The sequence below is a fragment of the Thermobia domestica genome, chromosome 3 (assembly GCF_964235325.1).
Source record: "Thermobia domestica chromosome 3, izTheDome1.hap1.1, whole genome shotgun sequence".
NCBI lineage: Eukaryota > Metazoa > Arthropoda > Insecta > Zygentoma > Lepismatidae > Thermobia > Thermobia domestica.
The window spans coordinates 243,724,838-243,738,067 of NC_137456.1; the positions used below are offsets into that span (position 1 = coordinate 243,724,838).

A 13,230-nucleotide genomic window follows, 5' to 3' on the forward strand; every position below is an offset into this window, starting at 1 on the left:
ACCATTTTCATTCATTACTCATCATTATCGTCTCCTTTAGCCTAACCGGTGTAACGTGGGACATAAAACTCAAAGGGCCTTATGGAGAGTTGTAATGAGGTGTGATTAGAGCCGTACTAAAGAGTTCGACTAACTTGTTTCCTGCAGATAGTCAGACTTTTAGCATGATGCTTTGTTGCATTATTTGCGTTGTGTTCTGATTGACAAATTTTGCGAGGACAGTTGAGGAATGGGCACACGTAGAATGTTTGAGGAGGCTTAGCTCTCCCTGGAACTAGGTAAGTTTAAATCCTTAATGCCAAAATACCAAATAAGGTTTCCCAGTACAGGCCCTCACTTTTTGAACCTCTCTGACAAAATTTTCCGTAAGAAAGCCTTGACACGTCATTTTTCAAATTTCGTCAATTTCACTTTCTGAACGATTTTCAAATATCTGACTGAACGAATCAGATAAGAATGCGCACTGGAGGAATCACAAACTTATCAATCACCAATCTCATAAAGTCTAGCTTGGCAACAGTGATAATTACGTTTCATGTTTGTTGAGAAAAGGAAGAAATGAAGTCATTACGTAAAATGGTGGAAATCTGTTATGTGTTGTGAAAGCTTTGGCTAATAATCTCAAATGTTATTTGTTTAGTTCAGTGCTTACTTTATTGTATTTCTTGTAGTATTATATGTGATCGCAATTAATCAAGGTTTTTATTATGCGATATATGATTAATATATAAAAATGAAAATAAATGAACCAAGGATTTTAACTTCGATACAGTTTGTGTTCATTAGTTAGGTGTGTATTATATTTATGTAGAATTTGTTATTTCTAGTATTGTAGATATGTGCGATTGTAAGAGAGAATAGTGCTAGCGAGTTTGCTGATTTGTTTTTCTGTGAAAATATGATCGATAGGGTGAACTCAGTGAATTCCTCGTCAAAGTAGTATTTGGTTGTGTTTTCAAGAATAAATTGTCGTCTGTTGATTTTGTGAAGAGTTTATTTCTCATATGAATTTTATCCTGGCTAATATACATTAGGCAATTTGGTGCATAAAAATAGTCCGTCAAGTTGAAATAAATCTCACTTTTTTCTTGAGCAGGCGCGTCAGCAATGGAGGGTAGGCATTAAAACGAGAATAGTGCAAAATAATCACATAACTTAGAGCATATGCCAAGTAAACTGTGCAAAAAGTACAAATTTATTTGTGCTGGGTGCCCACTAAAAGTCAGAACGCTATCGAACCGAATGAGGGCAGGAGTAGGCACGTCTGTGATCGAGTGTATGCTCATAAATGAGGATGGTCAAAAAAGTACTTGATATCGGGTAAAGTGACATAGATTAGAACACTTTTCGTGGTTTCACATTTGTAACTATAGTTGTAAACATACAATTTTCGTACAGAAATGTTTCGCTGGTTGCAATTATATGTTAAGAGTTCTCATTGATATGCACTTCTTTATTTTAACCCAAGTGTTGGCCTTGTAAACGTGAAATACGGCAAGGTTCTAGATTACTGGTCCCCCTTCCCATTGAGCAGTAATAAACACAGAAAACAACATGCCCTTTGGGGCTCTAACCCGCCTTCACTCGCTGACGCTCGCTCGACAACACTGTGTAAATTAAAGGTATAAACTTAAGTACAGAAAGAACCAACCCAGCTACTAACCTACGTGGGGGACCAGTAATCTAGAACTTTTCCTGAAATACTGGTTTCGTATATTGTGAAAAGTTTCTTCGCCAGTGGAATTTAATTTCCTACACAGTTCTTTTCCATATGCACTCAACGATTTTAACCAAGGTGGGAAAAAAATCATGATTTTTTTTAAAAAAAATCATTTTTGTGATTTAAAAGTCTCCTCGTATAATACAGGTCGCGAACTGAAGAAAAAGCATTAGGAGTTAGTATTAAATGCTAATTATGCCATTTAAGTGAAAGTATTGGGGTTGAATTTTCAATTATCCCCAATCGCTAACCTATATCAATCTCAAACAATGTTTCTTAACCCTTTTAAATTATAGCTCTTTTTAAAGGTAAATTATAGACTTTTAGTCAAGCAGCTGCAATATTATCCCTATTTAATCTAGGATCATGGTACATACATCACTCTCTTTAGAATACAACAGTTTTTGAAACGGTAACATTCACATTTCCTTTTCATGTCCCTGAAGCGGGAAATTTTGAGAGTAATCGGCATTTTTTTTTTTTTTTTTTTACTTTTTTAAAAAAAATTTTATCCCCTCTGGATTCCCCTGTGTTAACACACAGATCTGAAAATCAACTGCGAAATACTAAGGGGTGTACAAAATTTCAAGCTTCTATCTTGAGTAGTAAGGGTGAGGAAACTATTTAACAATGAGCTAAGAACATTCCCACAATGCCCCAGATGACCCGGATGTAATATAAAAATTTCCTCAGACATCCCTATTTGTCCTAGGATCATGATTTTGTACATTCTTCTCTTCAGAATAAAACAAATTTTCAAACGGTACCCTTCAAATGTCTCCATCATGTATCTGGGGCGGGAAAATCACGAAAAAAGGAATTCTCTGTTATAAAGATGTATTTATTTATTTATTTTTTTTTATTTTTTTTACCTCTGTGGATCCCTCCCCTGTTTTAAGGCAGAGATCTGAAACAAATCTAAAAAATACTGAGGGATGCACTGAGTAAATGTGCAAAATTTCAAAATTTCAAAATTTGTAGGTGCAAAAGTAAGCCCGCGAAAAATAGTATTCCGCAAATACCCCAGATTTCCGTATAAAACAGGATCTCAGGTAAGTTTCTTGAGACATCTCTATTTATCCTAGGAGCATAGTATGTACTTAATTTTCTTCAGAATAGAACAACCTTTCAAACGGTGCGATTCATATGTCTCCATCTGAGGCGGAAAAATCACGAAAAAGCTATTTTTGTTAAAAATATCCTTTTTTAAACATTTTTGCCCCTCTAGACCCCGCTGTTTCCACGCAGAGATTTCAAAACATCTGAAAATTATTAAGGGGTGCACTGAACGAGTGTGCAAAATTTCAGTCTTCTGAATGAAAAATGTAACCCGCCAAATAATAATAATAATAATCATACGCATAACAAAAAATATCTTTTTAAATTTATGACGTCATAACACACTATACCTCAACGCAGAAAGGCGTGAAAGCATATGTTACGTCTTCTAAAATGCCTCCAGTCTTGAAGAAAACGAAGTAAAAAGCCTTATTTGTACATTTTTAATCGAATAATGAAGATCCTACCCTATCACCTAAAAATAGGTGATATAATTTAAAAGGTTAAACATTAAGGAAAAAGTACAGCAACGTTTATCAAAATGACACTTTTTTTCACAGAAGTTACTGATATTTGGCAGGGGCCTGTTTTAAAAAACTCAGAACTAGCTTGCTGCATGAAATACATAAATTTCGCCTAAAGTTATAAAATTAACAAACAATAAAAATAAATAAATAATAAAAAATGGAGCGGGGATAGAACCCCTCTAAATACGCCGCCCTATTATCTGGGAACACAATCAGACACGCACAAAAAAGAATTTTCGTCTTAAATGTCGATGGTGATTTCCTCGTTGGAATAGTTAACGATTTTTAAACCCAAACCCAATGTTACGAAAAGAATAAAGCAGGATTGCTCCATTACCTGTTCAAAACGGGATTTTCCCTAATTATCCTCTGCATGACACTTGTTTTCATACTATACTGTACATTTGAGTCTCATTGTATTATGATTATTAACTTTCATAATCGAAATAACAGAACAGAAACGAGATTTTATTTATTTTCATTTTAAATTAATTTATTTCGGAATTCGATTTAAATCAACGATTTTTATTTAAAAAATCAAGTAATTTAAATCAGACTGATTAAATCAATCCACCCTGATTTTAACCATAAGGGAATCCGTGAAGTCCCACCCGCGTTTCGTGAGGTACACTTTGTAGGATTGGCTTTCGCTTACATTTCGATTTCTAGAAAGAAGGAAGTGTATAATTTTGTAGATAAACAAAGGGATGTGTATTCTTATATAATATTGAACAGGACCCCTATTACATTCAAGAATCAGATCTCTTGGCCGCCTGCTCTTACTCAGAATTCTTTTAGTGTCACCTTAAAATACGCCAGGCAAGTAGTGGAATGGTAGTTCAATGTCAGGAGCCAGATATATATAAAGTTTTATTGTGTTGACTTTTTAATAATCTCATTTCCATTGCCAATTTGATTCGTAGAATAGGTATCACGACTAAAAAACCTTCGTGGCATAGAATAATCCTACAATACGTCACATACTCGACCAGATGCGCAAGATCGCGATCTCCTTTCTAATACAGCTTCTTTTTCGTTTTTATATGGAATAATGAAAGTGTAGAGTTGTAATAATAGAGATGGAACTTTAATATAGTAATTTTCTTTACGTAAAGCCTTTTTTTTTATTCAAATTTTGATTTATATATATATAAGTCTGATTTGTGTATTTGTAATCGTCATAAGAGAAGATTTTGTTTCCTTGTTGAAGTTTTTTGTAAGTATATAGTTATGCACATGTAGTGTTGAGAAAATGGGTTATATGTGTAGAATTTTACTTCTGTAAGTAAAGAGTTCAAAAACAAACACAACAGACTACAGTTACGGCGGTTATGTATGATTACCAGACTTTTTTTAAAAAAATAATTTTCAGTGATATTCCGTTCGTTAAATCTCCTCTTGATAAAAACATATTTAAGCCAATTCTAAAACTATGCATGTACTGATAAACGCGATTGAAGGAAAATAATTTTAATCACATTAAGATTATCATTTCAATTCAAGTTTTGAAGTATATTTTTGGAGGGTTTTTCTTTTTTTTTCAATTTTAAATTCGGTGTGTATCTTATGGAAAACAGGTTGTCATGGTTGACAGTGTTACTCAGCATCATGTCTTTAAGTTTTTTTTTTTTTTTAATGTGTTATTATTGCTGTTTCATTAATGGTGCCATAACTAAAAACAACATGCGTTAAATGGTAAGATTACATTTCTGTGAAATAGAACAAAATATGATTGAAATGTTTGATTTTTTTGTTGTAGCTGATCCTCATTTGAATATTTGTTTGTCCGTTAAACAGGTTAAGCCATGTACACATTTAATTTCAAGAGTAAGAGCTTTATAGAATGGGAATGAAGCGTCGCCCAGTTACAGGAAGGAAACAAGTGTTGAATATTCATGAGAGATCGGATTCTCCGAGGAGAACGTGGCAAAGTAAGTCCATTAAGTATTTTGTTTACTAAGTCATTGCGATTCATGTTATCGCCCGGGGGTTAAATGTAACGTGCAAGAATAACTTTTTACTAAACTTTAAAATTAGATTACTGTTTAATTTTTTAAGGCTTATTTTCAATGTTTTTTTTTTTTTTTTTTTTTTGTAGAATAAAGAAAATTAGTCTAAAGAAAAATACAGCTTTCTTACAGGGCTGGCTAGGATATTTATTATAAAAAATTAAACTGGAAAAGTAACAGTTTCGGAAGTATAACACTTCCTTCCTCAGACTACACTCATTATAGTCTGAGGAAGGAAGGAAGTGCTGTACTTCCGAAACTGTTACTTTTCTAGTTCAATTTTTTATAATAAATATTCTAGCCAGCCTTGTAAGAAAGCTGTATTTTTCTTTATTCAAGATGGACACACGGCCGTATTGTCATAATATCCAAAATTAGTCTGTACTTCATATAAACGTAGAAGGAAGCTTCAAATGCAGTTATTTCAAAAGTTACTGGAAAATCAGAAGTTACTAGCTATTAAAACTTGGCAAAACTTTTCCGTAGAAGAATTTAAATTTCAGTAGTACGGAAATATTTATTGTATGGTGATTAAAACATGATTTCATGATCCTTATGCTCAATTGAAGTCATATATCAGAAAACATTTTGTACCTTTATCAAGAAATACCACACGACAGTTTGTCTTAAGTTCTAACTCAGCTGTCTTCTGAGATCTTGTGTATTTCGCAGTAGATGAAGAGATCGACTTCTGAATTATAAAATACATGTAGGTAGAATTTTCATTCATTCTTATTTTTAATTCTACTTGTGAGCAGAAATACGTTGCAAAGTTTCGTGTATTTTTCGCGTGCAAAATCTGCCAATAGCTTGAACGTTGATGAAGAATTAAATACCATTACATTTAATGCAAGACAAGTTGAAAAATTTGTAAAGAAGAAAAGAGAAATTACGGCTCAGTTACAAAATTTTAAATTCTATTGAAGCTTCAAGTGGATGTTAATCATAGTTTGGATACCCATTGGTATATATAATGTCAGTCTATGAAGTTGATGATATTTACGAAATGACAGAAGTGTACTTTTTGTGTGTGTGTGTGTGTGTGTGTGTGTGTGTGTGTGTGTGTGTGTGTGTGTGTGTGTGTGTGTGTGTGTGTGTGTGTGTGTGTGTGTGTGTGTGTGTGTGTGTGTGTGTGTGTGTGTGTGTGTGTGTGTGTGTGTGTGTGTGTGTGTGTGTGTGTGTGTGTGTGTGTGTGTGTGTGTGTGTGTGTGTGTGTGTGTGTGTGTGTGTGTGTGTGTGTGACAATGAGAATGAGCAAGGCCATGAGAATACGAAAGCTAAAGAAGACCTGTAACATGTATTTTCCACCCACCATCTATTGTCATAAATCCAAGATACATACTACCTGTAGGATAGATGACGTCAATTTCATGCACACTGACTATGAATCATATAGTATTGTTCACTCACGGATTACTATGCGCTTGCGCTTGTGAAAAAAATAAAATAAGCGTGCATATAGTGAGCAACATGTTCATCAATATGTTGAAATTGCACTGTAACCTTTACTTAGCTATAGAGAGCCTGCTAGTTGTAGTTCACTGTTATTGCAGCAGTTGTATGGCATCCATCAAACCCTTGTTCTTGATTGGGCTGGTTGGAATTTTTTAAATTGCTTTTGAAATAAAGAGTAAAAGACTCACCTGATTCTGTCAAATGGATCTTTTAACGTTAGTATATTATTTTTATTGTAAGGCTACTGTTTTACCTAGCTCGTAGCCTAAATTTGGTTGTGCCTCAATTGTCAACCATAGAATAGCTTTCCATGTTATGTTCCAAAGAAGTTCCATAAAGCTGTGGTTCCACAGTTTACACGGTTACTTTTGTATTTTATTTTATATTTTTATTTATTTTAAATTTTACTTGAATTTCTGTTATTGGCCGTTTGAGTCGTCACTAAAACTAGTCCGTGTATGTTTCATTTTAGAAACAGCTTAGTCTTCAAGTATTCTATCAGCTTCATAGAGAGAAAAGACTACAACCGCTGGTTGTGCAGATGCTGAGTCTCTGAAGCTCCTTTTCATCATAAACTAAATTAGTGCAGGGTTAGTTTTGCTTCCTCTTCTGTGAAACTTACCTTATAATATATTATTCTGGTCAGAGGATGATGCTACCGTGTCATTTAACACAGTGTTTATATGTAGTTTTTATGTTCAGCTATAAGGTGGTGGCTAGTCAGGCGATAGAATTGTGACACAGTCTTCATCGATGAAGTCCTTCATAGACTCCTGTGTGTGTCTCCGTAAATTGGAATCATCTGCTCACATTTGACCAGTTCATCCAAACCATTCTCGTTAAATCTGTCTCTATCAAATCAGATTTTCGAGTTTATTTTAATCAGAGCACTGCTTGCAGTGTGTAAGCATACAGTCGTTAGATTCCAAACCGCACACAGTTTTTGCATTGTGTGATTTGAATCCACCTTCGTTGCAGTTGGGCCACTAGGAGCATTAGATTTTGATGAAGGGTATGAACAGAAACGGTACGAAAGTAAATTTCGAACATTTCGTAAATGTGCCATATAGCCTTTCCACAAACTTAGAACAAGTGATAATTTTTAATGTGTGCGAAAAATACACATCAACAAATTGTTCGTATTCACCGGGAGGACGGTGCCAGAAATCCAGATTATGAATTGATTGTGTAGCCCAAAAGTTGCGTTTTCGAGTAATTGCAAACTAAAACAAAGGCAGAAAAGGTACACCTAAGATATCTGCCTTTAAAAAATATATATATATTGTGTGACATTGTTTACCCATCTGTGATGCATGATATTCTCTAAATATAAGAACTTATCTTTCGCAGCACAAAGTGTTCTTACAAACAGTACAATTAATGTTTGTTTTTGTATGCCTAAACTTCGATAATTCATAGTACATTTCTTTTTACGGTTTACCTCAAGACAAGATTTGTAGGATGTATATGAATATCGGATTCTAATACATGTTTATAGCGTACCAAAGTGGGAGACCTGTAGTTTTATCATTGCTTTCAAAAATGATTTACTTGGCGTAGAATTTCTTCGCATGCATGCAGACACCCTTTTTATAAAGGAGCTACAGAGAATCAGTCACAACAGACATTGAACTAAAGGTGGCACCATGTTTTCTACAACGATATGCAAATTCCACACAGAATTCCGTAAAATTTGAAATGGTCGAAAGCTTCCTCGTGGCTGTATAGTTAAGAGTACACACCTTCAGCGTGGGAGGCTTGTCCTTGAGAGTTTATTTGGTTCGGGTCTCACGCTAAATTGCAGATCCACGTCTTATATATGTTCGATGTGCTGGTGAACGTTAAACTCCCAACCAGTGTGAAGGTGCTCAAATCTAATTCATTTTCCAAATCCGTCCACTTGACATAAGATAAATCAGTGGAGTTTCTTTTATTATGATGCATTACTTTCTAAAGCTTAGGAGGCACGGTAGCTCAGTGGTAGAGCGCTTACCTCAGATGCGTGGGGTTCCTGGTTCGAACCCTGCTCAAGTAAGTTTGTGGTAGACAACATTGTGTCCATGAATTTTCTCGTGCTATTCCCGTTTCCTCTGACATCTGATTCTACCAATTCTTCCATCATTATTCGTTTGCCTTAATCATCCATCTCCCTTAGCCTTAAGGGCATAATAGTGATTTTTTTTTCTAAAGCTTATAGAGAGAAGCATTTGACATGAGCAAAATTTGGCTTTTAAACGTTACTTTTGTATGTATAACATATTATTATTGCTTATTATTTGTTATTGAGAGTTATGCTGAATATAAGCGACACAGGTGCATTCTATAGAAACGTCTAAAGTGTATCGTTAATTATGTTAAATTTTAAACATATTCAATAATCATATTAATTACTTGGCAGAAAATGGTATATTATCACACAACACTAAAGTTGACGTTTTATCAGCCAATAAGGTTAAACAATAGAAAGAAAAGAACGTGGGCAGAGAAGTAGCTGTGAAGTGGTAAGCTGGGTGCCATATTAGAAAGCAGTTATGTGATAGTGTTGCGAGGTTGAAGGCATAAAGAGTTTATAGGAAAAAGATACAAAAACTGAGACAAGGCTTGAAATATATAAATTATAAGAATGAAATAGTAAGGGCAGTGACAATACTTCTGATAGATAATACAGAATAAAAATAAAGGTACAGACCACCGTACTAATCTTTCTTGCTCTCACTTCTTAAATAAAATCATCATTGTTTAGTTATTACTGAAATATTTATTTACGAACTATGAACAAAATCCTAATATGCTTTTACACATACACACACACACACAGAGAAAAAAAAAAGTCAAAGAAAAAGAAGTATTCTCCTGAGCACACTACTCCTTGTGAATCTTTTAATGAAAAAGGATTTGTACTATATGTAAGTTTGATAGTGAAATATTTATTTATGAAATATGAACAAAATCACCTGAGTGGTTTTTGAAGTAATTGTCCGAAAAGACCAGTTACAACCGTCAGTAGTAAATTATCCCTTTGAACTTTTCCCAGAGAAATGGCTTATACTATATGAAAGGGGTGTTACTGAAATATTAATTTATGAAAAATAAAATCGTTAGAACCGTTTTCGAGAAAATCAACTTTTTTTTATTATTATTATTTTAAATTTTCATCCTTTAACAAACTAACCTTATATTTGGTGGTAGAAGCAAAATTCGAAAAACTCATCTGGAGAGTCTTATTAAAAAACAAAGTTTGATATTTGGTGGATATATGTTGAACGATAAGGCTTTTAAGTGAGTGCATATGAGGACGAACAGACGGATAGACATCGAAAAATTACTTTTTCAGTATGTAGGGGGTCATGATTGGCCACAGCACAGTGTTTATTTTTGACAGAAGGCTTGTGCTTCACATATTTTAAATCGTTTTAACATTTTATATATATATATATATATATATATATATATATATATATATATATATATATATATATATATACCTATACCTATCCACATTTCTCTCCCATGTTTTAAAACCTCTTCGAATTGTTTCAAAGTTAAAGATGGAAGCAGGGCTTCCGAAAGCGCCACTTAGAATTTCTTTTTGTGTGTGTGTGTGTGTGTGTGTGTGTGTGTGTGTGTGTGTGTGTGTGTGGCGAGTACTGGCCTTTTGCTTCATTTCTTTGTAATTCACAGTTTTGTTCAGAACAATTGGAAAATCATGCAAGGAGAGGGAACACAAAGGACAAATAGAGCAGCTCCTTTAGGCGCTTGAATGGCATAGGTCTCAAACTTCTCTGAACGTTCAATTAACTCAAAAAATATCACTTTACTTATGCGAATTGTGATAAATAATGTGAAATCTCACATTAAACCTTATCTACTCTTTATTTTATTGCCCTGCGAAGTGGTATTTGCTGCTATTAAAAGGTTCCGAAGTCTCATTTCTAAAAACATTAATTTTTAGTATTAATACTAATTATAAGTTTTGGTAAAATTGACTAATATTTGTATATAATAATTTGAGGAGTAGTTTTACCTACTCAGAGTAAACGTTGTGTTTTTTTCTGATTCTTATGATTAATATTGTCATATTCTGCAGCAAAGTATCAACAGATAGTAGCCGATCATAATAGTCACAATGGCGAATCAGAAGAATCAGCATCGTCCACAACAATCACTTCCACGACTGGGAAAGCTTCCACGTCCACTGCTCAGTCCAACAATCCACTTAGTGGCTTGTTGGGACAGTACCATTCCGACAGCGACGACGACGAGGAGGAGCTACCTGAAAACAACAAGAAAGAAGGACCGAAACAGTTAGTTGCTCAAGTCGAGGATTTTATGAAGGTATGTGTGTATGTCATACTTAAATAAATTGAACCTTGGTTGTGGTTAGTTTTCTGTGTAATTAAGGCGTTACGTAGATATTCAGTTTTAAAAGGTGAATATCTGAAGGAATGTTGTCATTCAAAACATGACGCTACGTTCAGTTTATTGAGTAGTGAGAGTTCTGTATTTGTAATTGGGAGATCTCGGATTCGGATCTCGCATGAAGTATTTCTGACAGTTACCAATTTTCCTCAGTTTCAGCAGGGATGGTAAAAACCATGGTTTTTATTAAAAAACCAGTTTTTTTTTTTTTTTTTTTGGTTTAAACCCGGTTTTTTTGGTTTAAATGATTCTCTATATATTTATATTAGATATGGACAGAAATTAAGTTTGTTTCGTCTTGGTGTTATAATGCAACAACAAGGTTATGCTGGAAGGGGTCACATAAGCTTAAAGCGGAATCCAAACAGTTTCTCGGCTTACATCCAAGAGAAATTGTCCATTTCGACACGAAACCGGGACTAATAGGTCACAAATGCGATTGCCGACTCACTCACAAAGGACTCCTGATAAAAATACGTTGTACTGATCTTTAAATAGGCCTAGTTGTTAATATAATTGTCAAGAGTCATTTCAGAAGGACAAAATGATAAAAAGTTACACAAGTAAAAACATTATAGGCCTATTGAACTATATATAAATCGAGAAACTCCCGCCTTAGCCATTGGGAAAATCCTGTTATTACTTTAAATGTATTTATATGTAAAATTTTAAGGTCAACGTATCATAATCACTACGCTAAAACAGATATTAAATTACAAATTTGGTATGTAGATATCATTCAATAACATTAAAACAAAGTCGAATCCAAGCTGATGTTGGAAGCTACGTAGGCAGTTGGTGCATTTTACCAATTTTTTATCAATATATTTAAGCAACCTTGGCTTCTTTATAAAAACAACAGGCATTCAGGCAAGTAGAAATATATAATTTGGTTTCGTTTCGTATGTTTAGGCTTAACATCCTTCTGAAATACCAAGGTTATCATGGAGAAGACTTTCGCTTAAAGGGATAGCTCGAATCGCTACGTGAGCTCCTCTGTGGCTAAGCGGTTAGCGTACGCGCCTTTGGCGTGGGAGACCCGGGTTCGATTCCCGGCGGGAGCTCATGAGGTTCGGATTCCACGTTAATCAGTAGGTCCACGTCTCATATAGCCTCGCTGCTGAACGGGACGTTAAACTCAAAATCAACTCAACTCAACGAATCGCTACGTGATTTACACTTGAAAGATGGGCTGTGGTTCGACCGAGAATTGAACACGGGACCCCTTGATTAGAAGGTGAAAAGTAGATAAATGGAATTCAGATGGTGTGATATGTGGAGACGTCACCCTGAAGTTCACACGATTTAAAGCATTTTTAATTTTTGTTTTCGTTTAAACCAGTTTTTTGAAAGAAACAGCTTCTTTAAACCATGGTTTAAACCAGCCAACCCTGTGACGTAGTGCCTTTGTTTAATCCCTCGTTGACCATTTTTTTGTGAAGGTCCATTACAAGTCCTTGTTATTAATATTCAGTTAAAAGGGATTCACCGGTATCCTTATCTGCACTACTTAATAAACCATAAATATTAAAAAAAAAAAAAAAAAAAAAAAATCTTACCTATTCAACTAGATTCAAGTTTTATCAGATTTGTGATAATAATAATAATAGCATGGTGAATGACACTTCGTGGCAGCTACTGCTTTTGAGTTAACGTTATATTGTGTAACCGGATAATCGTACTAACAAATTGGTTGTTTTTTACTTTCGATCCTGAGCCGAGTAGGACTCGGTCTCGTCTAGCTCGGTAATACTGTAACAATTCTATCCAATAATGCTGTTACGAGTTCAGTAGTTAAATATTATATAGCAGTGGAAAGTGTTCAGTTTTAACGACTGAACACTGCATTAGAAATAATTTATGTATATGATTGATGTTCGGGTTTTGTCAAGTTAATATTACGGTGGTTTGTTCAACAAATATCAGACTGTTAAATAATTGAAGATTAGATGGTTCAAGAGCCTTAGCGGTGTATGAGAATAATATATTTAGTGAATATATTTACAGTCGGGTTGCGAATAAAGGACTAGATTAGTTGGAA

At 34.4% G+C, this 13,230-nt stretch overlaps 1 protein-coding gene across 1 annotated transcript in view; it reads left to right on the forward strand.

Moving 5' to 3' along the window:
• The first annotated feature begins 535 nt into the window (after positions 1-535).
• Positions 536-13,230, forward strand: part of LOC145680999 (uncharacterized) — a 54,999-nt gene continuing 42,304 nt past the window's right edge. Inside the window, exons 1-3 of the mRNA XM_081752262.1 lie at positions 536-790; positions 5,104-5,237; positions 10,858-11,105. Coding sequence (XP_081608388.1) covers positions 5,150-5,237; positions 10,858-11,105 — 336 coding nt within the window. The 5' untranslated portion in view covers positions 536-790; positions 5,104-5,149. The remainder of the gene's footprint in view (positions 791-5,103; positions 5,238-10,857; positions 11,106-13,230) is intronic.